Source organism: Psammomys obesus, unplaced genomic scaffold (assembly GCF_907164565.1).
Source record: "Psammomys obesus unplaced genomic scaffold, mPsaObe1.curated_primary_1811, whole genome shotgun sequence".
Taxonomy (NCBI): Eukaryota; Metazoa; Chordata; class Mammalia; order Rodentia; family Muridae; genus Psammomys; species Psammomys obesus.
The window spans coordinates 2,443,162-2,470,487 of record NW_026596088.1 but is presented as its reverse complement, the minus strand read 5'-3'; the positions used below and the strand labels follow the sequence as shown (position 1 = coordinate 2,470,487).

Sequence of the window (27,326 nt, the reverse complement as noted above, 5' to 3'; positions counted from 1 at the left end):
AGGATGGAGTCTGTTCTGTCTTTTCACTTTTATATGGATTCTGGAGACAGAACTCATGCCCTCAGGCTTGCGGGCCATGTCACCGGCCCCTGAGCAAGTTTTGCTTTTTTTTTTAACAGTCGTGCCTCAGTTTTTCCATCTGAAAAAGGATGGTTGCACGTTTGCTCATGATTCCCTCGTAAGGTAGTGGCAGCATGAGGTGCCTGGACCTGACAGGAGGCTCTCAGTTGATGAGCTGTTTTGCTTTCTAATTTCTCTGGCGCAGGCACTGGGTAAACATTGGAAGACTGGGAAAACAGCCGCGACCACGAGCCGGGCTGGTCTGCTGTCGGGCAAGGGCAAAAATTCGAATCCTGAGGTCTAGGGACTCACAAGCCAGAGCCCCCCCCCCCGGCCCCCACCCCGCCGGCTGCGGACGCATGGGGTGGGGCATGCAAATGAGCGGGCGACAAGGCAAGGCCAGGCGGACCGCGAGTGAAAAATGAGCGGGCGGAGGGGCGGGGCATGTAAATGACCGTGCAAGAGGCGGGGTGTCTCATGTAAATGAGGGGCGCTGGGCTGTGTGGGAAGCCGGGCGAGGTCCCAGCGCGCAGGAAAGCCCCGCGCGGCGCGTGGAGCCTGAGCTCGCAGGTAGGAACGGGCGGTGGGGGAGACTCCGGTCCGACTAGAGGTGGCCACGGGACCGATCAGGACTGGAACTAGAGCCCGCGGATCCTCGGGTGGGCGTGAGGCTGCGGGGCTCCCCTTCTGGTCCCGGGTTCGCTGCCGTCGGGCGCGGGTCGGGCAGGTGGACACCTCGCCCGCTGGAACCCAGGCAGCTTCTGCGGTCCTCGCCGGGACGCTGCGGAGATCTTCTAGAAGCCGGGACTGGCCGGCTCCTCCCAGGTTCCGGTTCAGTAACCCAGGAACCTGAGTGTTTATTGTGGCCAGCGAGCCGTTGTATAAGCTAGCCAGTCTGTGGTTCAGTGCTGTCCCCAAACCAGCACTCCTGGTCCCTGTCCTTCTCCAGCTCTCTGGGAGGTGTGGGACCCACTGTGGTCTTCCCCCTACAGGTGGCCTTTTGGGAATCTGGGGACATTTGCTGGGACGTTTGTCCCAAGCTAACGTCTGATGGGGAAACTGAGGCTTGTGTATTTATCTGGCCAGAAGAGAGTAATGAGATTCCACAGTCCTGACAAGGACTTAGGAATCAGCCAGAGGAGTCATGACCACATAGGGGGACACTGAGGCAGAGATGGGACGTGACCACTACGCCAGTTCATCGATGCTCCGTTTGCGGTTTTAGGCCGTGCTCTCTGAGGGGAGAACACTCGAGACAGAGGCAGTACGTATAATGAGCAAGACACCTCTTCTTTGGGCAGTGCAACCCCTGAGTCAGTTTGGGGTGTGGGAGAGTACTTTGGCAGGTTGAGGCTGGGAGGCAAGAGAAGGCATGCTGAGCTGTGGGTACAGCATGGGCAAAAGCTAGAAGGTAGGAAAGCTCACCGTGCCGCGTAGTAGCATAGAGGAGCCAGGTAAGTGGAAAGGAAGACAGTGCTGCAGGAGCCCCTGGGTTCCCTGCTGGGAGACTTGGGTAAGTCACAGGGCAGATTCCTGGCTCTGGCCTTGTTCCTGAATCTTCAGGGCAGGGATGGGGAATCCCGGGTGAGTTGCCCAAATGACCACACACTGGTAATTGTGCAGGGTTGTGACCATCTGAGGGGTTAGTATCTGGGCTATGCTGTGAAGTGCTGAGGTCTCAGGGCCATCCCAGACTGAGGAAGGCCAGGCAGCCAGGTAGGTTGTTCCTGAGGCAGGCGCAGTGACTGTTGCGCTACTTGTGGACTAAAGAGAATGCTCGGCCTCATCCACACTGCACCCTATTTTGCTGCCTTTGGGGGTTAGGGCAGGGACCCAGCTGGGGTACACATTTACACATGGCGTGAGATCCTCGTGGCACAGGAGGTCTGCTTGGGAGATTGAAAGCCAGAGCTCCCAACCCAGCAAAGGCTTGATTTGTTTCCTGTTCAGTCCAAGTTCAGTCTGAGAACACTCTAGCGTGTGGTGAGGCTCCATGAGGTCATTTATGCCCATTCAAAACTACACCTGGGGGATAGCAGGATTGTTAAGTGATCCAGTATTTACTGTCACCAAGGATTCATTTGGCAAAGTGAAAATACTGACATCCACGGATGCCTGCAGTGGCCTTGCTGGGCGTCCTGCATCAGAGAGTGGCAGAGGCAGGGGCGGGAGGCTCCTCTTCTCCCATGTGCCACTGTACTGTGCTGGTGCCCACCGTGACAGGGGTCAGGAGTAGAACTGAAGACAGGGGCCCAGCTTCTGATCTGACCTTGCTGCTTCCCACCTGTGTGACCTTAAGACAATCACTCCACCTCCCCGAAGCTCCCATTTGTCGTAGGTATGAGAATGTTCATGAAATGGCTTTTCTAAACCATTGCCCATGGGAGGACAAGACGGTTGTCTTTTTCCCACTTAGGATAGCATTCTTTTCCTTGCCTCTTTGCTCCGAGGGACCAGGCTTGCCAGGTGCTGTTTCAGGCCAAAGATGAGGTGTTTGGCAGAGGCTTTGCAGTTTAGACTTCCCAAGAGGAACAAACTCTCAGACCAGATTCCCAGCCCCGCTCCACTGTTCTGAGGAATAGGCAGGGTCACCAGGTCACACCAGCCTTGCAGCTGATTGAGGGGTAATGCCAGCCCTGCCGGTCACGGGTGGCATCTCGTACAATGAGGGCAGACGGTATGTCTAAGCTCTTGGGGTCTCACAGGCACGGCCAGTCAGTGACAGGACCAGGCAGGGGTCTGGTAGAAAGACGGGAAGGACAAAAGGGCAGTAGGAGCTTCTTGGGCTCATGGCCCGGGGCCTCCTGCAGTCTGTGGGCTACGAGTGCACTTCAGTCTCTTAAGCACAGCCTGCCTTTCTAAGAAGTGCTGATGTCAAACAGTTCCAGGTGCCGCCACCATTGACTCATGCTGGCTGTGGGGCCCACAGCTTCTTGGAGTCAGCGAGTGGGGCCCCCAGCTGAGGATTTGTAGATGTGTGTGCATTTGGGAAGGGGGGAAGTGGGTTTCGTGGGATCGGTGGGAAGGAGGAGGCTCTGGGACCAAGACCCTCCAGCCCTCAGAAATAGTTACAGAATGAAGGTCAACCCCCATGTGTGTTGGGTGCCAACCAACAGGCCAGGGTCAAAACCCTGAGTGACCCAGCAGGAAAGGCCCTCAGGAAGCTGACAGTCCTGAGAAGGTGAATTATTTTACTCAGTTTAAAAGGACTGTGAGACAGTCGAGTTTTGTGGATGAAGTGGGACTGTGAGACAGTCAAGTTTTGTGGATGAAGTGACAGAGAAGTCCAGTAATTCTATTTAGGATCACACGTCAAGCCTCCTATCTTCACCACTGATTACAGACAATAAAAATTAGGTTTACGAGGTGAGCCCCTTCCCCACCCACCAAGATCAGCTTTTTACTTGGCTGTGCTCTGCCCAGTAATCATGTGAATGCTGCCAGGCCTCCATCCGATCAATTTGCAGATTATTGTGAGCTGTGCCCCTTCCCCACAGTCCCAGAGAGTGAGGAAGGCCTGAAGGCAGGTGAAGGGTGGGAGGGGCACATACATAAGGAGCCAAGTGCATGTTGGGTAGAGCTGCAATCGCCAAGGAAGAAAACAGGATGGTGTAGAGACCTGCCAGCTGATACAGTGACACTGGTCACCCACAAGCCTCCGCACTAAACCCCTGTCCAAACCTCCTGACAGAGAGGAGAGTTTAAAAGAACAAGACTGTCTTGCTTGGATCTGGGAAACGCCATTCACGGGTCCATTTTGAAGAACTTGGGCAGCCTGAGGTTTCTTAGGGCAGCCAGAGGGGCATCCGCCTTTTCAAAAGAGGAAGTGAAACCTGGGGAGAAGAGCCACGTCCATGGCCTTGGGCTGGGTGTCCCCCCAAGCACAGAGTTCCAGTCTCCTGCCCACTTGCCTCTGGGACAGCACGGTCCCACCACATGCCCACTCTGGGAGTGATCATTGAGACTGGCTTTACGGGAACCTCACATTCCTGGCCCTGGTTCAGCCCTCCTGGAAGTACCGACCGTTTTCTCACTCCAGCCCAGGCTTCCTCCAGTTCAGGCTGTTCCGAGGCAGCTGTTCCAGGCGTACCCTCTACCTTTAGTGACTTTTGAGTTCAGTCTGGGTTTGGACTTGACTTGACTTGGTTGGGGTCCCACATAAAGCCTTTCCCGTAAGAGCCAAGGGAGACTCTCTCCTTATATCTGTCTGGAGTGCTATTTCGTGCTGTCTGCGGTCGTGGTTTGTGAGAGCCTGCAGCCCTTTGGCATTTGTAACGATCAATCTGGGGAAGCCTTCTGTCTTTCCCATCCATGTTTCCTCCTACCTGAAATGTCTCGATTGAGGTTACTGTTGTTTTCAGTCTTTCTTGTTTTCCAGTATACTTCTAAATAAGTCTGTGCCGTCTGGCCATCCGTCACTGCTAGAGAGTTGCTAATTTCTTCTTGTTTCTGCTGCGGGAGCTTTTGGAAGCAGTGCGTGCTTCTGAAGTGTTTTGAGATGAGTGGAATTTTTTTTGTTATCTCTGCTGCTGGATTCTAAGTCTGGTCACTCAGGCTGTTGTGGGTAGACACGGGTGGTTTCTGTCCCAATGCTGGAAAATCTGTTGGTCTCTTAAAAGGGATTTTCTGATTTTTCTTTTCTGGATGTTCTGATGTGTTTGGAAGGATATGTGTAGGCGTGCATATGCGTATGTGCAAAGGTTGAAATCAGGCGTCTCCCTCAGTCGCTGTCCACCTTGTAGACACAGTTGAGTTTACCCCCAGAGTTTGCAGATGGTGTTAGTGTCCCTGGCCAGCTTGACTTGGGATACCCCATCTCTACTTTCCGTGTGTTGGGGATGGGTCACCACATCCACCCAGCATTTACAGGGATTCTGGGAATCCAAACACTGTTCCTCGTGTTTGCATGACAAGTATCTTAATCACTGAGCTACCCCCTCAGCCCCAATGATAGAGGTATTTAAGGTTCAACACATACACCTGTAATTCCAAGCACTTGGTAGGCTGAGGCAAGAGGATCCTGAGTTCAAGGCCAACCTGGATGACATAGCAAGTTATGCTGTATGGAAAAAAAAAAAAAAAAAAAGTATGTTTTCTATTGAGAGTGAAGTCCTAGACAGGAAAAAACAAAACAAAACACATAGCAGTCAGTGTGAGTCCACTAACCAAGCCAGCTACTTCCTGTTTAAGTGGGCCCTGATCCTCCCAGCCCCCACCCCCACTCCCACTCAAAGCTCTCCTTGGGTTTCTGTTGGCTTGGCCTAGCTTTTGGAGCAGACTAGATGCACAGCAAGCTGATGCAACAGACTTTGGATGCCACCTTCCCTCCCTCTGTGTGAACCGGCCAGAGTTCCTCCCCACTACCTTTGAGCTTTCCTACTCTCTGCCAGTCACTCCAGGCCTGCCATGCTTGCTTTTCCTCTAGTGACTTCGTACCAGTTTGCTTCTAGGAGACTAGCACTCAGTCTGCTCCGGGACTGGGATCCTGAGCATGTCTCCTTGCTGTTCATACAGTGGGGTACGGCTTGCCCTGCCTGTCTGTGGTGGCGATGTAGCTCAGTGTTAGAGTACTTGTTTGCCTTGAATTGTGCGTATGGGGCTTGGGTCTGGTCCCTAGCGTCACAGGAAAGTAAATACGATAGTGAAGAAGTCAGGCATTGCGGACCCATCATCTCTGTGCTCATCCTCAGGCGTAAGCTTGTTGGCTGGTATTTCAGGCAGGGAGGCTGGCACAGGCAAAAGCCCTAGAGTGGGAAAGCACCTGGCCAGGATATTGTGAGACAGCGTAAGATTCCAGTCCCGCTGCCTCCTCTTTTGTAGATAAGAGACACGGACCTTGAGGGACTTTCAGTTGAGGATTGGCACAGAGCTGGCAAAGCTCAGGGAACGGGAAGGAAATGGCTGGTTGAACAGTGGAAGGAGGGAGGAGTGGGCAGGAAGGTGTGCTGAGGAAGGCCGTGCTGGGAGAGGAGAGTGGGAAGTGAAGGAGACGGTGTAGGTGACCCGGAGAGTGGGACTGCCCAAGGCAGACTTGGGGACCTAGAGAGCAGGAGAAGGAGCAGGCTGTTTTTCTTCTCGTCTGTCCATCGAGGAAGATGGTAGTAAGGACTTTAGAAGTTCTAGAATCTTCTCTGGCACCCTAATGAGCAAGTGAGGAGGCATCTCCAGCCCACCTCCCGTCACATGACCATGGTACCCATTATTGGGTGATGGTAGTGGTCATGCCCTGATGGTGCCAGTTCTGGAGTGGGGACCCCTTCTGTCATTCTTTCCCTCTTGCTAGGGTCTCCTAGAATCTCAGGTCAGCTCCTACCCACTGGGACACTAACGAATGATGATGGCCACATGGGGACCGCAACTTAATTATTTAGTAGTTACTTCATTGTTGGCCACCAGGCCAGGCACAGGCTAGGCAGCGCTCTGTTTATGGAATCAAACAGCCTACTACTGTCCTCCCCAGGCTTGTAGGTCAGCAGAGGGAGCTTGGGGAGATGGCTGTGGAGTGTAAGAGACCTGTGTGAATGCTTGAGGGATCTAGACAACAGGATAGGTCTCTGAGAACCCTGCAGACCGAGCACCTTGGCCTGTGGCCTCTGCAGATCCCACAGTAGCCTGACCCTCGTGACTCATCATTTTTCTTCGCTTTCCTCGTTTCTATGAGATAACTCTCACCATGGTGTTCAAGGTGGCCTTGAACAGGATCCTGCCTCGTGGCTCTGTCCTCATGGCTCTGTCCTCATGGCTGATTGCAGGGCAACCCCTCATGGCCTTTTTGTCAGCTCCCTGAAAACAAAGCCCTGGCTAGTAATATGGCCTGTACCTCACAGCAGATCCTCTGCTGCCATGTCAGTCACCCCATCTCCTGAGGACATGGTCCTGACTCCTCACCCTGAGGTTTGTTCCCGCCCCCAGCATGCCATGGAATTGGAGGTCCTGTATGGCACAGTGGGAAAGCTTGTACCAGTGAAACTTATTCCTGCTGTCATGACAGCTGTCACTTCTTTTCTCTTTTAGGTCTCAGACTTTTCTCTCCTCACTGCTCTATGAGCCCTGTACCAGGCTATGGTCAGTTTCATTGCTGTCTTGAAATCTCCCACTAAGGCAAGTGAACCTGTTCCCACTTCCCAGAGGAAAAACTGCCTTCTGAGAGGACCTCAGCCTGCAGGTCTTGGGCGGTCAGGGTGGAGCTGCACTTTGTCCTAGAGCCGTTGTTATCTTAGGTGCTCCGGGGTCTGTGCCCACATGGAAGTTACTCTGAGCCACAGCTCAGAGCAATACAGGGTTGAGACAGCAGGGAGAATGCAGATGAGGGCCCCTTGCCCTCACCACACCTGTCTGCAACTGGCATATGGGGATTTACCTTTACCCAGTGTTGTCTGCTGTGGGTGTGGGGAATGGGTACAAAGTCCCAGTTACCACTAGTCAAGTGAGTGGAAACAGTGGCAGAGCCTGAATTTTGGCTTGACCACTTTCTGCTACCTCTCTCCCAGACCCTGGACCAAGAATTACACAGGCAGATGGCCCGGGTTCAGATCCCAGGCACAATTGTCACCAACTGTGCGTCCTTATGCCAGGTTCAGAACCTCTCTGGGCGCAGGTTGCTCCATCTCCAAAATGGAGCTGATGCACCTGCACGGACGTTCTTCTCAGTTGGTGTCAGGGTTCAGTCCCTAAGCGGGAGGGAAGCTGCACGCAGCTGTGGAGAGGTGGAAGGGTTGGCGACATGTAGGAGCCACAGTGCTGCCTTCTGCAGATCTCTGGCGGTAGCCTAGTGGAGGCCAGACCACACCAGACAGAATCTAATCAGTGTTCAGGAGGTCCATGCATCCTTTTTTTCTGGAGCTGTAAGTAAATGACCACCGTGGTGCTTGATCACAGCTTGCTGGCTTCTGCCCAAAGCTTTGCTGTGGGCCACAGATGGAAAGTTCTAGCAGAGGAGGGGTCATCGTGCATCAACATGTCTCCATATCTCCATGGAAGTCCTTCGTACCCACACCGGATGTCGGAACAGCGGTAGTCCTGGCTGCCGTGGGGTTGCCAAGCAGCAGGAACAGGGTGACACAGAGGTGCCACCAGAGCTCACAAGGAAAGGGCTTGCGCAAGGATAATGAGCCAGAGTGAGTGCTGAAAGCAGCTGGACCGAGATACTCTGTTGGGCTTCTAGAGTTTTCCATACGATGGGCTCCAGGGATCCTGAGGGTGCTGTTGGCCTTGTCAACTGTCAAGGAGCGCTTAGCATTTGGTGACTCTGTCCCCGTGGTTGTTCCCTGTCGCTTCTGGAGGAGGCTTTAGTCACTGCACAGCCTCCTGGGCTTTAGAACCTATCTCCTCAGGACTTCAGGCTGTCTCCAAGCCGCTAGAACATTCTGCCTCTGGGGCCAGTGTTCCCTCGGACGAGGGTCCACAGTTCGTGTCATTCCTGTAGGCTGTTCCGTGGCAGGGTGCCCCAGGACTGTCCTCTGCACCATTCATCAAGTGTGGCTAGCTCTGCCCTTTCTCCAATTCCAACAGGGCCTCCTTCTCCTGCTTCTTGAGGGTCCTCAGTGGCTCCCTGTTGCCCCAAGACAGTCCTGGTCTCTCCGGCCTGGTAGATGGTGCTTCCACCCGAGCCTTGCCAGCCTCTCGTTTTTTGCGACTGCACCTGCAGCTCACTCCAGCCAAGAGCTCAGGTGCTGGCAGGAAGCTCCAGGCCCTCCCTGCTGTCTGGTGGGTCAGTAACCTTCCCTCCAGGCCTCCTTTGAGAATATGGGCATGGAATTGTACTGCCTTTGTGAGGCGCCTTGAAAGCAGAGTCTTGGTTCCCGGGAGGTCTGCCTGCTTCCGCCTTCCCTTGCTGGGACTAAAGGCATTCACCACCACAGCGGGCCTTTGTGTTAGCAATTCTTGATGGTGAGGTTTTCAGTCCTTCTTCCCCGTCATCCCTTCCCGGTGAGAGCATTGGAGCCTTTTGCCGGCACTGGTGCAGCTGCCTGCCACCTGGCCTAACTTGCATCCCTGACACCTAGATCCTGCGCACCACCAGCCACAGAATCCTTCCTGAAATCGCATGTTTGCTTAACACTTGTATCTTCTCGTCTCCCCCCCGGGTACTTGTTAAAAGAATAAAGGAATGAGGCTAGCTGCTGGTGCGTGCCTCCAGCCACTCAAGAGCGAGACGCGAGATTTGCAAGTTCAAAGCCTGCCTGGGTTACAGGATGGAACTTCAAAGCCAGACTCTGCCATGTAGTAAGACCCTGACTCAAAAGAATACATAGACACACATGACTGGGCATTAGCTCTGGGTGTAGAGTGCTTGCTTAGCATGCACCGGACCTTGGGTTCAGTCCGCTGTCCCCAGGGAAAGGAAGAACAATAATGGAGGTGAACAGTGGTGTTTACAACTGTAGGAGATGGTACATAGTTGGTGCTTTGAAGTACTTATGACAAGAATGGAAACCCAGGGAGGCAGGCAGGGGCTATGGGCTTCTTGCTCCACTGACAGGAGCAGGAGCAGGCTATGCCAGCCCCTCCCTGGGCTAAGGCAGCACAGATAGGGACCCTGGCCTGCACTGCCTCCCTGTCTGAGGTGGGGCTGCTGACGTGGCCACTGGTTCTGGGAACCCCAGTGGCTGCTGCTTAGGAGCAATGTGTCCTTGGCCCCCAGCCAGCCCAGCCCAGCCGTCTTGAAGTGGAGAGGGAGCTGCAGGCCTACTTACGGCCGGAATCTCGGGTCAGTTGCTTCAGAAGCCACCACAGCCTCTTGACCCTGCTTCCTCTTCATGTGCAGCTCGTGATGTTGACATCTGCACAGCATTTCAGGAGGCAGCAGGGTGGTCAAGCCCGAAGACTGTGGCTCCCGTTCTTGTTCTGGGACCCTGGCAGGCATCCCACCAACTCTGCGCTTCAGAGAATGCAGAGTGGCATTCTGCATTCTTGCCAGGGAATGGCATGCTAACGGCACCTGCCTCGTAGGCTGTATGAGAAGTAGGCTAGGGTCACGGTCAGCATCACATGTAGCCATCTGGGCAGAGGCATGGCCCTAGGTCTGTGTTTAGATGCTTGAGTCTGTTCTCTCCTAATTTTCACCACTCGCCCCCTAACAGACAGTTGCTGAACGCCCACTACATAATATGCCAGGCAGCGTTCTGGGCACTGAAGACAAAGTAGTGATGGGGGCAGACACAGACTTGTCTTCTCATGCCCTCCTGGGGACAGATCCAGAGTACCCCTGGTGACATGATTTAAACGACCAGATCCTTTTCTGTTTCAGAGAGGGGTTAGTAGTCTCACCGTGTTTTTGCTGGCTGGCCTTGAATCCTCTGCCCCCCAGATGTTGGAATTACAGGCATTTACTGCCATGCCTGGCCACAGGTTACCCCTTCTGCATCCATTTCTCAAACCAGAATCATCCTAGTGGGGTTCCACATCTTCCTTCTGTCCCAGCCTCTCTGGTAAACTGTTTGTATACTTCGCCTGTTTTTCTCACACTGGCTTGTAGGATCTTTGTGGGTTGAAGCTATCAACTCTTTGTATGTTGCTTCTTCTGGTCTTTTCTTGTTTTCGTTTTTCCCATTTTCTTGGCTGGGGATGGAACTTAGGCCCCTCTGTAAGTTTCGGCATGAGCTTTACCGAGCCTCATCCTTGGCCCCCTTCCGTTCTCCTTTCTCCAATCCAGTCTCTCTCTCTCTCTCTCTCTCCATCATCCCTGTGCTGGAGCCAGAAACATTTTTGCTTAGCCTCCCTTGTCAGGGTGTAGGTTGTCCAGACTGAGGCAGGGCTGGTTGTTCTGTGATGACAGAGCAGGGGAGCCCTCAGCACGTGGGGGCGGGGGCAGACATGGCTCACTGGAGTGTTCCTGAGTCGTCAGTGAGAAGGACCACTGCTCCAAGGGCCCTGGAGGCTTGTGGGGCCTCGGGATTATGAGGGGAGCCTTAGAAGCCATGCCACAGGGGGCTTGGGATTTCTTTTTTTCCTGTTTCTTAAATTTAAACCTTATTTTCAGATCGTTGGAGATTTAATGCAGTTTTTTTTTTTTTAATGTTTTTGTTTGTTTGGTCGGTTGGTTGGTTTTTCAAGGCAGAGTTTCTCTGCGTGGCCCTGACTGTTCTGGAACTTAATGCAGTTGTTAAAATGATAGAGAAACAGCAAGGGCCCCTAAACCACCAGTTTCCCCTTATCCTGCGTGCATTTGTGGAGGCCAAAGGTTGATGTGGAATGTCTTCCTCTATCACCATCCACAGTGTGTGGACTGTGACCCCATCCAGATCAGCAAACCAACCGTGCCAGACGTCTCTCAGCTCCAGGCTGGGCTTCCCGAGCCTTGCCGTTATCTCCCCAAGTTTCCTCTTTCTTTGAACACTCCGCTAAGCTCATCTGTTGCTCACTCTCCTGAAACTGACCTTTCTCCTCAGGAGCAGCAGGCGCCTCAGTCTGAAACTGCAGACATGCGCGTAAGGACGGTTGGGTTATGATGGACTGGCATGAGAAGGCAGTCCCTCGGGTTTGCAATAGCTGCAGAAGTCTAGTAGCTGTCACTGGGTCACTGTGTGGCCTTGCTTGAGGGCTGCGTCACTCCCAAGCACAGTCACTTCAGGAATTCCCACTGGTGACAGTGTGGACACTTCTCTGCCTTGAGTGCTCACTGCACCGCCAGGACGGTGGCCAGCAGGGTTGTTGATGGCATGAGCCGTTGGTGGCTGGAGTTGGGCTCATGTGTGACTGGATGTCCACCCTGTGCCTTGCTTCCTCTGTGGGGCTCTGCCAGGCCTAGCCTGACAGGTCGATGAAGCAGAAGGAAATAGAACTCCAGACGATGAAGAACCCAGCTGTGGGCTTACAGCTGCTCAGGGGTCAAATGGTTCTGGGGCTGCAAATTTAGATATGACCTGGAAATCAAGACCCAAGCGGGGGGTGGAGGGGAAGGACAGGGACCACACTGGGCACTCATTCAGTGCTGCTCGGGGCGGGGGGGGGGGGGATAATGGTACACAGCTCTCCTTTTGCAGCATTTTTCTTTCTTCCTCTCCTCCGTCTCCCTCCCTCTCCTCTTTTCTCTCTTCTATTCCCCCCCCCCCCCATTTCCTTTCTTTCCTTCTACTTTGAGCCTCTCCCCCTCCCTTCCTTCCCCCACATTCATGCTGGAGGTGAAACCAGGGTCTGGTGCATGCCAAGCAAGCACTAAGCTGCTCCCAGCCCCGAGCACTCCTGGACTCGGGGTCTCCATGTTATTTCCCTCCCTGTGACACCTCCCTGTCTTCCCCCAAACTGAGCCTTTATTCCTGAGCCAGCCGGCTGGAGAGCTGCCAGGCCCTGCTTGTTTTGTCTGCTTATTTACGCTGCCAGCACCCACTAAGATAGGGCTGTCAGCAGATGGCCACTTAGCAGATAGGGAAACTGAGGCACCGGGTGCAGCTTGCTCAGGTTCACAGCTGGTATGGGAGGGAGCCAGGATTTGAACTTGAGAAAGTCGTGATTGTGTGCCACAGCTCTCCTGGGACAGGCGAACAGTGGCAGGGTGTTGTAGTCAGGGTTTCTATTGCTGTGACAAAAACAGCATGACCAAAAAGCAAGTTGGGGAAGAAAGGATTTATTTGGCTGACACCCCCAGATCACCATCCATCATTGGGGGAAGTCAGGACAGGAGCTCAAACAGGGCAGGAACTTGGATCAGGAGCTGATACAGAGGCCATGGAGGGACGCTGCTTACTGGCTTGCTCCTCATGGCTTACTCAGCCTGCTTTCTTATAGAACCCAGGACCACCAGCCAAGGGATGGCGCCACCCACCATGGGCTGGACCCTCAATTGATTACTAATTGAGAAAATGCCTGACAGCTGGATCTCATGAAGCATTTTCTCAACTGAGGCTCCTTCCTCTCTGATGACTGATGACTTGTGTCAAGTTGACACACAAAACCAGCCAGTATACATGGTCTTTGACTCTGTGTGGAGAAGGAAGAGAGACATGGGGGATGGGAGCTATGTCACGAGTGAAATGAACCCCACTGATCCCAGATCAGCACTCACCGACCCTTCTTTCTGCAGGCACCTCCGTGTCCCCAATGGGGTGGCTTTGTATCAAATTCCTGTCCTCTGTGAGCTGTCTGGTTTTGCTGTGGGTGGCTGGCTGCGGTAAGTCATCAACTCTTATCCATTCATCAGCCCTAACGACATGTCAAGGGCCTGAGGTACATCATTGAGCAGAACAAAACCCTTGTGGGGATTATGTGGTAGCAGAGGGGGGACAGCTGATGACATATGGCCCTGACGAGTTATTTTCATTGATGCTAATCCAAGTTGAAAATTGAGGCTGCCCTGGAATCGCGCAGAGAATAATCTGAGCTATATACCAAAGGTTATGCCAAAAGATGGTGGGAAAACACAGCTCAGAACTGAGTAAGGGAAGCCTGAGGGGTGGGAGGCAGGGTGGAGGGCATTGCGATTTAAAGCAAGTGTGCCCAAGAGCCAGTGGGTCAACTTGAAGGAAGGCAACGGAGGGCATGGCAGGGTCTGCGGGTGCATTCTTGGTGATGCCTCCCGACACCTGGGGAGAGCCTGCCTGGCATGGGGTTGGGGAACGTGTCACAGGGCTGCTGAGTCAGAGGAGCTTGCAGAGTCAGAACAAAGGACTTGAGACCAGAGTTTCGTGGAGATTTGGAAAGGCAAAGAGTTTCTGGATCAGTCTAGAAAGGTCATCATGAAGACACATGGAAAATTGACTTCAAGGTTTCTCATCCATGTGGCTGGGTGTGGCTTTCCACCTGTCAGCCCAGCACTTGGGAGACTGAAGCAGGAGGATTGTGAGTTTGAGGGCATCCTGGGTTACACAGTGAGTCTGAGGCCAGCCTGGGGTAACTATAGAGACATTGTTAAAACAACAGCAACCACAAATGGACACACAAAATTCTGCCCCAGGTCCAGACAAGGGTAGAGTGTTCTGTGTGATGGAAGCCCAGGGAAGCAGTGGGAGGGAGGACAGGGGGGTCAGGAGATCAGAATTTTGTTTGCTGTATGAACACTTCCTGCATGGCAGGCCACACCCACTGGAGGGTGAGTTGTGAATTTGTCTGGACCATCGCCTTGCACGGCTTGGGTCAAAAGGTTCCTGAGGGCCCCAAATAGCAGTCAGGTCACCCAAGAGTTAGCAAGACCCCACACTCACTGGCTGTTCCACGGGCCCCCAGCCTCTATGTCTGTTGTGCTCATGTGTGCGTGTGCAGGCGTGTGTTCTTGGTCCTATCTGTACCAGCCTCCCTCTGACCTTGGTGGGGGGAGCCCCTGGCTGTGATTCCACTGCTCAGGCCATCCTGTCTGCAGGGAGCATCAAGGTCCTGGGCGAGCCTACCTGCTTCTCCAACTACATCAACTCTTCCACTTGTGAATGGCAGCTGGACAGCGCTGTTGACTGCAGTTCTCAGCTCCGCCTGTCCTACTGGCTGAACTACGAGTTCTTCGAGTTCTTCGAGTAAGTAGGGTCGGGAGGCAGTTCCCGGAGGAGGTCTGTCCAGGCCTGCGCTGCTCCACAGGAGCACCAGGATGTGCCACGCTGTGTGGTTTTCGGCAGCTTACTGAGTGATGTCTGAGGCGGAGCCAGGTCTGAGATAACATATCCACACAGTTGAGCTGAGTTGGAGCTTGGTGGACCTTTAGCCCAGCAACTTGATTAGCTGAGATTGAAGGATCACGAGTTCTAGGCCTGCTTGGGCTGACAAGGTAGCTCAGTGGTAGAGTGCTTGCCTGATGGATGACCGTTACCAACCCCCAGCGAAATCCCCCCCCCACACACACACACAGGATACAGAAGACAATGTAGGGCTCAGGACCCATGGTTAATGTATCGTGTGGCTGGAATATTGGACTAGACCAGCACTTCTCTAACTTTTGCACCTAAAGTTAGCAAGGGCTGGTGCTATATCTTGTCTCAAACAAACAAAAACCCCACAAATAAAGCTGGCAAGATGGCTCAGCTGACAAAGGCATGTGCCTGATGGCTTCAGTTTAGTCCCCAAGATCCACGTGTTAGAACCACGGAACAGTTTGACTGGTGACCCCTGAGCATGTTTAGCCGTGGGACAAGGCTGTGGAATTTGCCGTGAAGGTGGGTGGCAGGGCATGCAGGCATGATATCCAGGGTTCGCTCTGGGTCATTCCCTGGCCTCCAGGTGCTCTGTGGGCACTGTGCCAAGGACAGAACCAAGTCCGCAGATCCAGCACTCAAGAGCACCCAGAGTTACACGGACACTGCCCTAATGCCTGCAGGGTGACCCTGCACTCTCTTATTGCCTTAAGGCATGCGAGCTGTGCGTTTACACATTGGCACAGACCAGGCACTGGCAAACTGTGGACTTCAGGTCAATTGGCCACTACTTATTTTTTGGTTTTGTTTGTTTTTTGAGACAGGATCCCAGGAACTTGCTATGTAGACCAGGCTGGCCTCAGACTCACGGAGATCTGCCTGCCTCTGTGCTGGAATCACCACACACACACGACCACAGCGGGCAGACTACTGTTTTTATGAATAAAGTTTTATTAGCACACACCATCTCACTCATCTCTGTCATGTCTGTGGCTGCCTGAGGTCTACATCAGCAGTTTGTTGTGGTGACAGAAGCGATATTGTCTTCAAAAGCCTTCAATTTCCTGTCTGACCTTTTACTGAAAATGAGTTTTGGCCCCTGGTCCAGCCCATGAGACATGGGTGGCCTGCCTAGTGTCCCGTTGGCAGAATTATACTGATGTACACAGGGCAGGGGCCTATGGGAGGTGTATCACAGTCCACTGTAAACCAAGGGCTGCTGGGACACCATGAATTACTTAGATGACCTGAGTCCTGGCACTGAGGTCTGCAGCCAAAACCGCAGTGTCCAGAGGTGTCCAGAATGTGGTGGGCAAGAGCTGTGGTCAGCAGCAACCCCAAGTCCTGTCCCCCGCCCCCCCCCCCGGTCCTGGCTGCTCCGGTCTTCCTGTCAGGTGACTGGGAAGCTGGCTACCACAGGCCGTTCTCCAATCCTGCCTGTGCCCGCAGGAATCGGACATGCATCCCTGAGAGCCTCGGCAGCACGGCGTGTGCGTGTCACATGGTCACAGCTGACCTGGTCAAGGCGGATACATACGAGCTGCAGCTGTGGGCTGAGCAGCGACTGCTGTGGTACGGCTCCTTCAGGCCCAGTGATAGGGGTAAGGCCTGGCTGGGTGCTCCAGTGCAGGGAGGTGGGGTGCACGCCGGCTGCAGGCCAGCGGATGGTTTGTCATCTGACCTTGACCGTGGAAGGCTGACCTTCCTCTGCCTGGAATCCCCGAAGCAATCCCAATTACAAGCTTGCCCCTAGATGGTTTGTTTATTTGTATTATGGAGGATGGGGCATTCCAGATGCTAGGCACATGCTCTACCACTGAGCTACATCTCCACGAAGGAGTAGTTACAACAGGAATCTAAAGCAAGACTTCGTTGCTGTGTGACCAAGGGCAAATCACATTACTTATCTGGACCTCAGCTTCCAGAAGAGCTCCCTTGTCCTTGTTTTGTAGGCACGCAGCTTGCCTTAGGTCACACAGCTTCTCAGCGCCAGAGGCAGAATTGAAGATCTCACGGTTTCCTGTCTGTGGTTAGAATAGATGCTGAGACCTACAAGTTGCTGGAATTAACCCATGCATGAGTTTGAAGTCATTTTTCATGTTGGCTTTAACATGTACTCCACTCTTGTGATCTCATGGGTAGGATTACTCAAGTGATGAAGCTGGTGAGGAAGCACACTCCCATAGTGCCAGCATTGAGGAGTCTAGGAAGGAGGATCAGGAAGTTTGAGGCCAGCCTTCCCTAAAATGGAAGAAGAGATGAAGTTGTTAATAGGGACACTAAAAACAGGCCTCAGGGCTCAAGCCCCTCACGCCCTTCCTCCCCAGTGAAGCCCCCGGCTCCAAGCAACCTCACGCTCCACACCAACATCTCCAATGCATGGCTGCTGACGTGGAGCAACCCATACCCTCCGAGCAACTTCCTGCACAGCGAGCTCATCTACATGGTTAACATCTCCAGAGAAGACAACCCTTCAGAAGTGAGTGGACGCCATGGGTCCCTGTCATCGTCTGGGAACAGGGCTTGGAAGGAAGGCTCCATCTTTGGAGTTGGGGGCTTGGGAGAGGGTACGGGGCAGGAGAGTGACCTAGAGAGCTAATTCCCAGCTGGGCTCCGCCCCACGTATGTCCTTTCCCTTCCTGGTCCTGAATTTTCAGTGTGCAGCGGTGTTGGCTGGTTTTCCATCACTAAGAGAAAGTGCTGAGAACACCAACTGTAAGAGGAAGGGTTTATTTAAATGCATGATTTCCTAGAGGTCAGTCCGTGGTCATTTGGCCCCAACAGTCTGGGCCTAGTGTTGAGGCAAGCACATGGCAAACAGGAGCGTGGTAGAGCAGAGCCGCTCACCTCATGGTGGCCAGGAAGCAGAGACAGAAAGAGAAGGGCACACACAAGCATGCGCCCACTGCCTAAATAGCCCCCAAGAACATGCCCCCGGACTCACCCTCTTCACACTAGGTGCCACCATCCCACAGAAGCTCCACTCTAGGGACCAAGCCTTTACCATGTGGACCCTAGAGCACATTCCAGATCCGGACCATAGTGTCAGGAGGAGGATGTAGCCCTGCCATCTTAATTCTGTTAGTAAGGGGCTTTGGGCCCAGCAGGGGACACATGAGGTAATGGGTGGCAGAGTAGTCACTTCATGCTGGGCGCACTCTTGGCCACGTTTGCCTTTGTGTGTTATTCCTGGTGACCTGTCTTTCGAGCGTAGGTGAGAGTAGAGTTGAGCTGGGTGTAGTGGCATATGCCTGTAACCACAACCCTCAGGAGACTGAGGCAGGAGGATGGGAAGTTCCAGCCTAGCCTGGGTTACACAGACCCTTTCAAACAATAACAAACAAACAGAAACTCCCCCAGCCACATACACAGAAAGGTGTCATCAGGTAAAGAAAGGCAGGTGTCTGTCATGGCTGCCTGGCCCCTGCTTTAGAAGCAGGTAGAGGTCATTTCCTGCTACCCATGTCTCTCTACCCTTCCTTCCTAGCACTCCCACCGGTGAGATGACCAGAAAGCAAAAAGTGACCCCTCTGAGGTCACTTACTCGGGTCATACAGCTTAGCTTTAGTTTACAATGTGTTAAAAACCAGTTTAATCCACTTGTCCAGATACTAGTTGCTGCCACGTGGCCAGTCATGGGAGGAGTCGGGGGAGGGCTGACACCTCTTAGCGGTGGCAGGGATGTGGGAATAATCACGTGCCCAGCACAGAGGGCTCCCTCGGGGCAGCAGGAACCCGCACGATGCGTCCCTGCCCGCCGTGCACTCATATGCCCCTGTCGTCCTTCAGTTCATAGTCTATAACGTGACCTACGTGGAACCCAGGCTGAACTTCCCAACCAACTCCCTGAAGCTGGGGGTGTACTATCAGGCACGTGTGAGGGTCTTGGCGCACAGCTTCGATAATGGCCTCTGGAGTGAATGGAGTCCCAGCACCACTTGGCTCAACAGTGAGTATCAGGACCTTGGGCTGTGAGGATCGCTGCAGCCATGTATAGTACACTCTCTAGTCAGGAATTCCCTCTGGCTGACCCTCGGGGTTTTCAGTCCTGGGATCCCTCTGACCATACATCCCTGTGGCTACGGTGTAGTGGTCAGAGAGCTGCAGTAACAAATAGGCCCTCAGTTTCCATGGCGGTCGGTCACTGTTGAGTTCGCTGGGAAACTGTCGGTCTGAGCGCTGCAGACTGTCTGAGTCTTCCGTGTATACAGCGTGCAACAGATATGTCATCCGGACTGGGGAAGGTTGTGTGAGGTTGACTCAGTGGTACTGCTGAGGAGGGGTGAGCTTGGACAGAGCAGACACACGACATTGTTATTGTCAGATACACATTGTTTTTCAGCAAATATTGACAAGCTGTGACTGAATGCTCCAGCAAGGAACCCTGGGGTGGTGGGGTCTGACATGCGTCAAAAGTGGGAGAGGGTTCAGTGCTATGAGGACCAGAATTTGCATCCCCAGAGCCCACATAAAAGCCTTGTGAGGTACCATGCGTGTGTAATCCTGACAGAGAAGTTAGGAGAAGCTGGTGGCCAGCTAGCCTGTGTAGACACTGGTGAGAACAGGCCTACCTGAAACTGTGTGAAAGGCAAGGACCAAGACACATGTCTCGTGGCTGACACTCCTGCACTCACACCCCAACACACACGTCATGAACAAAAGAGTGAAAGTTGATCGAACACCACAAACTTAAACAGAGAAACCAGTGGATCCGGATGAAGGCCGGTGCCAGGAAGGAAGGGAGGCAAAGTGGAGGGGTGGAGGAGATGGTTCGAGGCTGTGTCAGAGAAACCTTCTCAGAGTCACTGAACAAGGAAGACAATCCTCTGCTCACACTGACTGTGCGAGCTTTTAAATCACATGGTCCTGTCAGCCTGTGAGAAAAGCCCCTATGTTTCTAGCTCCCCACTGAGCAGATGAGACCCCCAAGGGAGTAACCAGCTTGCCCCGGGTCGCTTTGCAAGCATTTGATAGAGACTGGTCCCCCAGACTGACCTCGGGTCCTCCAGTGCACTTGACCTCCTGGCTTCGGAAAACAAGAGCCGCACTTCAAGCCGTTGTGATCTGCACTTGCATCAGGAACAGTGAGGACAAGGATGGGTGCATAGCAGGGAGAGTTAGGCAGACTGGTGGGAGGGCTGTCTGCAGCCGGGTAACCGAGGGTCCCGGGAGGAACCCCGAGTGAGTGAGGGCTGCGCGTGGCACAGGGCGGGCTCCCGGTTCATGGTTCTTTTTCACCTTGCAGCCTTCCAGCCGCCCCTGGCTCAGCGCCTCCCGCTTGGGGTGGGCATCTCCTGCCTCTGCATCCTGGTTTTCTGCCTGTCGTGCTACTTCAGCATCACCAAGTGAGTTCCTGCTCTGGCTGGTGCCTTGAGCTGGCCCCTGGGTGAGCAGGGCCAGGATCGTGTGCTTACCTGTCCCGGCTGTCATTCACGCAGTCGCTGAATGGCCACTGTGCTGGCTGAGACAAGGATGGAAGGATCCCGGGCCCGAAGTCTGCCTCTCAGGGCGGGTCAGCCAGTGGCTCGAGGGTCTGCTACAGTAGCTGTGCTCTGGAGAGAAGAGCCAGCCGGGGCCAGTAATGGTGGGTGCTCTAGAGACAAGGAGCTGGGGCTGGGGAAGGGTCTTTCTTTGTCACAGAGGGTTCCTCTCACTGCCCATAGTATGGTCCAGGCACTGGGCATGTGGTAGGAGCAGAGGTATTTGAGCAGACGGAGTGAACATAGTAGGATGTAAGTGAGGCCTGGCAGCGGAGCTTGCCAGCAGGTGGCTGGCAAATTGCCCCATAATCTGGCTCCTTTATAGGCTCAGGGTAGCCATGAGAACAAGACCCCCGGGGAGCCCGGGCAAGGGCTGGTAAATGGGGAAGGTTCCTTTCTGGTGAGTTCTACCCTGGACTCTCAGGCCCAGAGTCATGTCCTTTGTGAGATGAGATTAGAAACAACTGAGGACTGGTGCCATGAAAGTGCCCACACTTGGCTGAGTTTGCAGGAGATGCCAGATCTCCGCTCAGTCAGTCAGCCTGAGCTAGGAGCCAGACTCTGAACCTGAGTTTCCCTGTGTTCTGTTGCCCTTCCCTTCTGCCATCCCATGTCCCTGCACCGAGCAGCCTGCAGTTCTCAAAGGCACATGGCCTGTTCTTCCCATGGAGTCTTGGCCATGTCCCCACCCTAAAAGTGCTGTCTCTGGACCTTTTCTGGGCTACTCCCTGCTACCCCCAGCCTTGCTTTTCCCTCCCACCTTCCTCTCTACACTTCTACATTGTTGTTTTTGTTTGTTTGTTTGTTTGTTTTTTAATTGTTTTGGAACCCAGGGCCTTACACATACCACTCTGAGTTCCACCCAAGCCTTCTATTAAGTTTTCGAATCAGCACAGTGTGGTAGAATGTTCCTTCTGCTCCTACAAAGAGACTCTTGGAAGAGCAGGATCCTTGCTGTGCAGCTTGAGTCTTTGCTTTTCCCCTGGGGGCAGAGACGTCCTCAGAGAGACTGCCAAAAGTGTGAGTCTGCAAAGCAGCTCTGCCAGCATCGCACTGGCCCCGGGCCTCTCCCCGTTTAGAATGGCGATGGTAATGAATGGTTAGGACCGATATTGTTGCTTATCCAAAATGGAATCAGCGTGTCCTCGCCGGCCTGGGAGGAGTGTCGGCCAGGACACTTGGAAGAGCGCCTTGGCCACTGTACACTCGGAGACCAACCCGCTTCCTTTCCACCCTCAGGATTAAGAAAATGTGGTGGGACCAAATTCCCACCCCAGCACGCAGTCCCCTGGTGGCCATCATCATTCAGGATGCACAGGTAGGCGAGTGCAGGGGTTCTGTGTTGTAACTCCCAGCCATGGGTGGGGTGGGGGCGAGGAGCGGACTGCCAGGGCTCCAGAGCTAAGCAGGGTGGTGCGTGGGTGGCAACAAACCACAGGGGACAGTGGCAAAGCCCGAGTCCACGTGGGCCTGATATTAATCTCCTGCCATGTTCTGCTGGTCACAGCGTGTCCTGTGGGCCAGGTCAGCGTCAGGGATGGCACAGTGGAGCTGGAGGATCTGGGTGTTCGTCATCCCTGATGCAGTTTCACTCCTGGGAAACTGAGGCTCCCGGAGCTCTGTGGGGCCTGTGTGGGCCTCAGCTGTCCAGGCACATATGCTCTCTTGAAGACACTGAGTCTTCTGGGCTGGGCTGATGGCCAGCACCCACTCTCTCATTGACTGTCCGTTTTAGGTGTCCCTCTGGGAAAAGCAGACCCGAAGCCGGGAGTCAACCAAGTGCCCGTATGTATCTGAACTTGAACTCGGGTAGTAGTTTTTGTGGGTTTGGGAAGTGTGAGAATGAGATGGTTGCTCAGCTGATAGCAGGGCCCCTCCCCTTCCTGTCCCCCACACGGCTGTCTTCTCTCTTCTTGGCCCCAAGGGTGGCAGGAGGCAATCGTGGGTGGCTGAGTTCCCATTCTGCAGTGAGAACAGACTGAGTGTTGACTGTAAAATCAGAAGCTGTGTCTATCACACCCCAATATTAATACAGGGTGATTCCATAGAGGGTTCTAGAGGATGAACAGGAGTTTTTCAAGTGTGGCAAAACTGAATCCTATGTATTGCTTCTGCAGGCGCTGGAAGACTTGTCTGACCAAGCTGCTGCCCTGCTTGCTGGAGCACGTTGTGAAGAAGGAGGCAGAACCCCTGAAGGCTGCAAAAATGGGGCCTCCCCAGAGTCCTGGAAAGGCAGCCTGGTGTCCTGTGGAGGTCAGCAGGACCATCCTCTGGCCAGAGAATGTCACTGTCAGTGTGGTGCGCTGTATGGAGCTGTTTGAGGCCCCCGTAGAGATTGAGGAGGAGGAGGAGGAGGAGGAGGAGGAGGAGAAGGTCAAGGCGGACTTGAGCACAGTACCTGAAAACAGTGCTGGTGGCTTCCAGGAGAGTCAGGCAGACATCATGGCCCGGCTCACTGAGAACCTGTTTTCAGACTTGTTGGAGGCTGAGGATGGGGGCGTTGGCCAGTCGAGCTTGGGGAAGTCGTGCTCTCCTCTGCATTCAGAAATCAGGCAAGCCTCTCTGCCCTCTGCCTGCTTCCCCATGGGGCCCAAGGAGGCCTCGTGCCAGGCCCCAGGGCAGCCTTCACACCCAGGCCCTCCTTCAGGAAGCTCAGCCCACAGTGCAAGCGACCTGGCCTGCACACAGACGCCACCTGTCATCACAGACAATCCTGCCTACCGTAGTTTTAGCGACTTCTGCAGCCCGGCGGCCCCTCAGCCCGGAGAGCTGGCTTCAGAACAGCTGCAGGCTGAACACCTGGAAGAAGGGGACCCTCCAAGCCCCACTGACCCCCATTCCTCAGGGCCACCTGTGCAGCAAGTGGAAAGCTGGGAGCAGATCCTGCACCTGAGTATCCTGCAGCATGGGGCAGCTGGCCCCGTCCCAGCCCCTACCAGTGGCTACCGGGAGTTCGCCCAGGCAGTGAAGCAGAATGCCACCCAGGACCCCGGGGAGCCCTGCTTCAGGCCTTCTGGAGACACTGGTTACAAGGCTTTCTCAAGCCTGCTCAGCAACGGTGGCGCCTGCACGCACACAGCAGAACCAGGGACTGACGGAGGGCATGGAGGCTACAAGCCTTTCCAGAACCCTGGCCCTAACCAGTCTCCTAGCTCCGTGCCCTTATTCACCTTCGGACTGGACATGAAGTTGCCACCCAGTCCTCTGAACTCGGCCCCACCCAGCAGCACCCCAGAGTGCTTTGATCTGAAGCTGGGGCTGAAAGGAGGTGACAGGCCAAAGGCCCCTCCTTCTACAGATCAGGTGACCAAGCCCCTTGGGGATGACCTGGGGCTTGGCATTGTCTACTCTTCTGTTACCTGCCACCTGTGTGGCCACCTGAAGCAGCACCACAGCCAGGAGGAAGGCGGCCAGATCAATGTTGTTGCTAGCCCCTGCTGTGGCTGCTGCTACGATGAGAGCTCACAATCCCTGGGGAGCCTCTTGGGGCCCTTGAAAAGCTGTCCTGGGGAGATGCCACCAGAAGCCAGCCTCCCCTCAGCAACTAGGACACCCTCAAACTTGTCAGGGGAGGGCAAGACCCCTGGCCGTTCTCTTTCCAGCCAGACCACTGAGGTGCCTGCGGGCACCCCGTGCACAGCAGTTTCTTAGGTAATGGAGTGTGCTGTTGTGGCCGAGGTCTGTGCTGAGGCCAGGGTTCATCCAAGACAGGGAAGTACCTCCTGGGAGGCGGCCCAGCTGGCAGCTTTCCCAGAAATCCAGAGACTGGTGAATAGGAGATGTGAACTTGGCCTGACCCCAGGGGCTTGGAGCCTGGCTGCCTGCCCCACCTCTGCCCAGGCTCACCTCTCTCACAAGGGATTCAGGGGCTCAGTATGTTTTGTCCCACAGCAATGCTGATGCTCCTAAGCCCTGTGCTCTCCTACCTGTTGCTGCTGTACCTACTCAGGCCCATCTTGCTCACCAAATATACCTGTTACCCAAGGTTCTTAGAAGCTCCTTGACTCTCCTTGAGCTGGAAGCTAGGCCTAGAAACTCAGAGCTGGCCTGGAAGTGGCTTGGGAGGCCCTAAAAACTGGTGCAAATTTGAAGGGGAGGGAGGACAGGTATTGTCCCAAGGGGGGCATTCATTGGCCAGCTACTGTGGGCTCAGGCTGGAGGCAGAGTCTGCTGTCCCAGCTTGGCTCAGCTGTGGAGAGCAACAAGGACCCAAGAAACTCGATTGCCCAAAGGAGCCACAGTCACGGCCGGTTGCCCACATGTGATCTGAAGCCAGGGCTCCCAGGATGTGGAAGTGGGGATCCCGATAAACAAACACAGCTGCCCAGTGGCAGGTCCTGGTGGACATCACTGCTAACAGCGCCAAGTCGAGAGCAAGGGAACGGGATGGAGCTGGTTCTGGTTGGTGGCTGGGTGGTAGGGGTGGCAGATGGCAGACTGCAATCTGATTGTGTTCTGGGACCAGGCTTAGCAATGTTTGCATGTCTCACCTTTGCGACACCTAGTATGTTTGCAAGGAGGGCAGGGCTGACCATGTGGATCTTCATGTCAATAAAGACTCTTTATATTGTCAGTTCTCCTTTCTCTCTCTCTCTCTCTCTCTCTCTCTCACACACACACACACACACACACACACACACACACACACACACGACCCACAGCCGCTTTACAGTAACTCCTTCTGGCAGCCCATGCAGAGCGGCTGAAATGTGTAATGTGAGGGAGCCTGGGAAAAGGTTCCAGCAGCTGCTTTAAGGAGATGACATGGAAATGGGGCAGGGCTGCAGCTACTCCAGCTCTGCCTCCCATAGCTGGTGCCCAGATGCGCTCGTTCAGAGGGGGCAGCTGAGGCACACCTTTCTCCAGCCCGCACTATATTTAGTGAGGGACATTTCTGGGGAAGAGGTCCTCCTCTATTTCTCACCTTAAGGCAAAGTGCCAAAGATGTTGGATGCTGGATGCTCCCTAGCACCCAGAGGAGGTGGCAGTGGCTGCTGTGTGTTGCCGAACTCAGCAAGGAATCAGTAGGCCCCACATCTCAGGCAAGAGGAGTGGTCTCACTGTGACTCAGACTGCTCCTCCAGGTCGCACCATTCAGTCTCCTGAGTACTGGGATAACAGGTACCTGATACTGTACCCAGCTCCCCGGAATAATCTTACCACACCCCTAAGCAGGACTTGAGAGGAAACGGAGCCTCCCCAAGGTACACCTCCCACGGATTTCCCACCTGGCAGAAGCAGAACTCTGGGATTAAAATCCCCATTGCTTGTATTTGCATACGGGAGGGAACTAACTCCCACAGGAATATGCTGACTGTCCCCGGGAATTCTTACCAGCCCACCTGTGGAACTCCCAGAAAAACTCCCTTCGGCTGGCCATGGTGGTGCATGTCTTTAATGTTAAAAAATGTTATGCCCAGATCACAAAGACCACCAGGAGACTGTCCATGTATGCAAGAACAAAGAGCCTTTATTTCAGAGCTTCCTGCTGTCCAGTCCAAAGCAATGGATTAGGGAGGGGGCCCGGAGTAGCTGCAAAGCTGGGTTTTTATTATGGTTTGAGCAAGGAGTGGGGCTTTCAGTTACATGATTGGTTCACATTTAGCAGAAGCATGCTTGTCATAAACTGACTGGTTGGTAGGTGGTGATCTAGGGGTTGGGGGAACTTCATGGAGTGTCCAAGGACCAAGGTATGCCCAGGTAACAGAGTGTTAACAAAAAGTGCCCAGGTAACAATATTATTTTGACTAGCTAAGCAAAGTGTTTCTAATTAACCTTTCATTCGATTGGTCTAGCGCTTGGGGACTTTTCAAGGCAATTACTAGATTATTGTTTCTGATTTTCAGGGAGGTTACTGAGTTATTGTATCGTGTTGCCACAGACGACAGTTTCATGTTCTGAGAAATAGAAACATGATCTAAGAAACTGCGGGGACATTAGCAGAAAACAGAAACTCAGGCCTATAGTAGCTTATGAAGCCTGTCATGGCAGTGCAGCTGCTGAACAGTAGTCGGGAGCCAGAGAGTTTGAAGCTAGCCTAGGCCTTGTAGTGAGACCCAGTCTCAAAGCATCCAGCCCTTCCAGTCTGCTGCTGGACGTTCAAGCTCTGATCTCTGGATTCTTCCCTGGTCCTCTGTACCCCACTCCCAAATGCTGCCTGCACTGGCTCTCCTCATTTGCAAATCCAGGAAGCTGCTAGGATCAGTGCTAGCTCATATTCCCATCTCATGGGGGTCCTTTGATATCTTAGGTGCCAGAGTACAAGCCGTAGGCACTTGGGATTCTCCGCCCTGCTGTTGCCTTGTCTCCTGGCTTGCAGTCATTTAACACAGGGTGCCAACCTGTGCCCTCCTGGCTCCCAAACTCACCCAGCTAAGGCCTGCCCTTGGTGAGTTCCAACCATCACTCGTCCTGGCTCTTCACACTATTATTACAGCAGTTATCAGACAGGTTCTCCCTGACAGGCAGTTATTAAGTTTCCTCAGATCATGAGCACAAACCAAGATTTTATTTCAAAGCTGCAGAAAAGAGAATCAGGACACAAGGGGGAAAAGGAAATGGGTGTGCTGGTTACCTTTCTCAACTGACAAAAAGGACCCCGAGAAGCAGCCTACAGGAGAGGCGAGTTTCGGCTCCTGGTTCAGGGTGTACCATCCACCGTGGTGAGGAAGGCCTGGTGTCCACCGTGGCTCTGTCTACAGTGGAGAGGCGTTGCAGTGGGGCTCGTCCACACCCTAGTGACAGGAACTGGAGGTGGCCATCACCTTCAAGGCCCACTTCTGCTAGAAAGGCCAGCTACCCAAAAGGCTCCACCACCTCCCAGAAGAATGCCACCAGCTGGGGACCAAGTTCAAACACAGGGCCCTGTGGGAAGTACATTTTACGTCCGAACCATAAGAGGACATTGCTCAAAGCCGAATCTGAAGAAGGGACTCTGTAAACAAGTGACTGTGTACAATGGCTCTACCCCACAGGGCCTGCTCTAATGAGTTTACCTAACCCCGATCCCTTCCCACAGGCCTCTCTAAATAGCACAGCGAGTAATTTCCTCTTTATCCCTCTCCATGAGCATTCACTGCAGCCAGATTTCCCAGGCAGACACAACACACAGGAAATGCATTCCAGGTGTTGCTTCGTCAGGTACCTTGAAATGTGGCTGGTTCAACTGAGGAATTGAAATTTTCACTTAAAACAAACTTTTATTTGTTGGTTGGCATGTAAGCTTTGTTTCTGT

The 27,326-nt window shown here is 53.8% G+C and overlaps 1 protein-coding gene across 3 annotated transcripts; it reads left to right on the top strand.

Annotated features, from left to right (window-relative positions):
* Nucleotides 1–557: 557 nt before the first annotated feature.
* On the top strand, nt 558–24,665 carry Il4r (interleukin 4 receptor). 3 transcript variants are annotated; one of them, XM_055627414.1, is made up of 11 exons: nt 558–630; nt 7,075–7,161; nt 13,082–13,168; nt 14,354–14,501; nt 16,062–16,213; nt 16,940–17,091; nt 18,402–18,561; nt 19,858–19,957; nt 21,332–21,410; nt 21,828–21,877; nt 22,210–24,665. In XM_055627414.1, the coding sequence occupies exons 3-11, from the start codon at nt 13,099–13,101 to the stop codon at nt 23,741–23,743; spliced, it is 2,445 nt and encodes an 814-aa protein (XP_055483389.1). In that variant the 5' UTR covers nt 558–630; nt 7,075–7,161; nt 13,082–13,098; the 3' UTR covers nt 23,744–24,665. The 3 variants fall into 3 exon arrangements, with proteins under 3 accessions (XP_055483389.1, XP_055483390.1, XP_055483391.1); XM_055627416.1 differs by lacking the exon at nt 558–630 and adding an exon at nt 1,239–1,324; XM_055627415.1 differs by lacking the exon at nt 7,075–7,161.
* Nucleotides 24,666–27,326: the final 2,661 nt, after the last annotated feature.

Excerpts from the sequence above, each read along its gene's own strand:
- Il4r (XM_055627415.1), top strand. The coding sequence starts at position 13,099 with ATGGGGTGGCTTTGTATCAAATTCCTGTCCTCTGTGAGCTGTCTGGTT. Across the intron at positions 19,958-21,331 it reads TGCTACTTCAGCATCACCAA|GATTAAGAAAATGTGGTGGG; the intron begins GTGAGTTCCTGC and ends TTCCACCCTCAG. Across the intron at positions 21,878-22,209 it reads CGGGAGTCAACCAAGTGCCC|GCGCTGGAAGACTTGTCTGA; the intron begins GTATGTATCTGA and ends TTGCTTCTGCAG.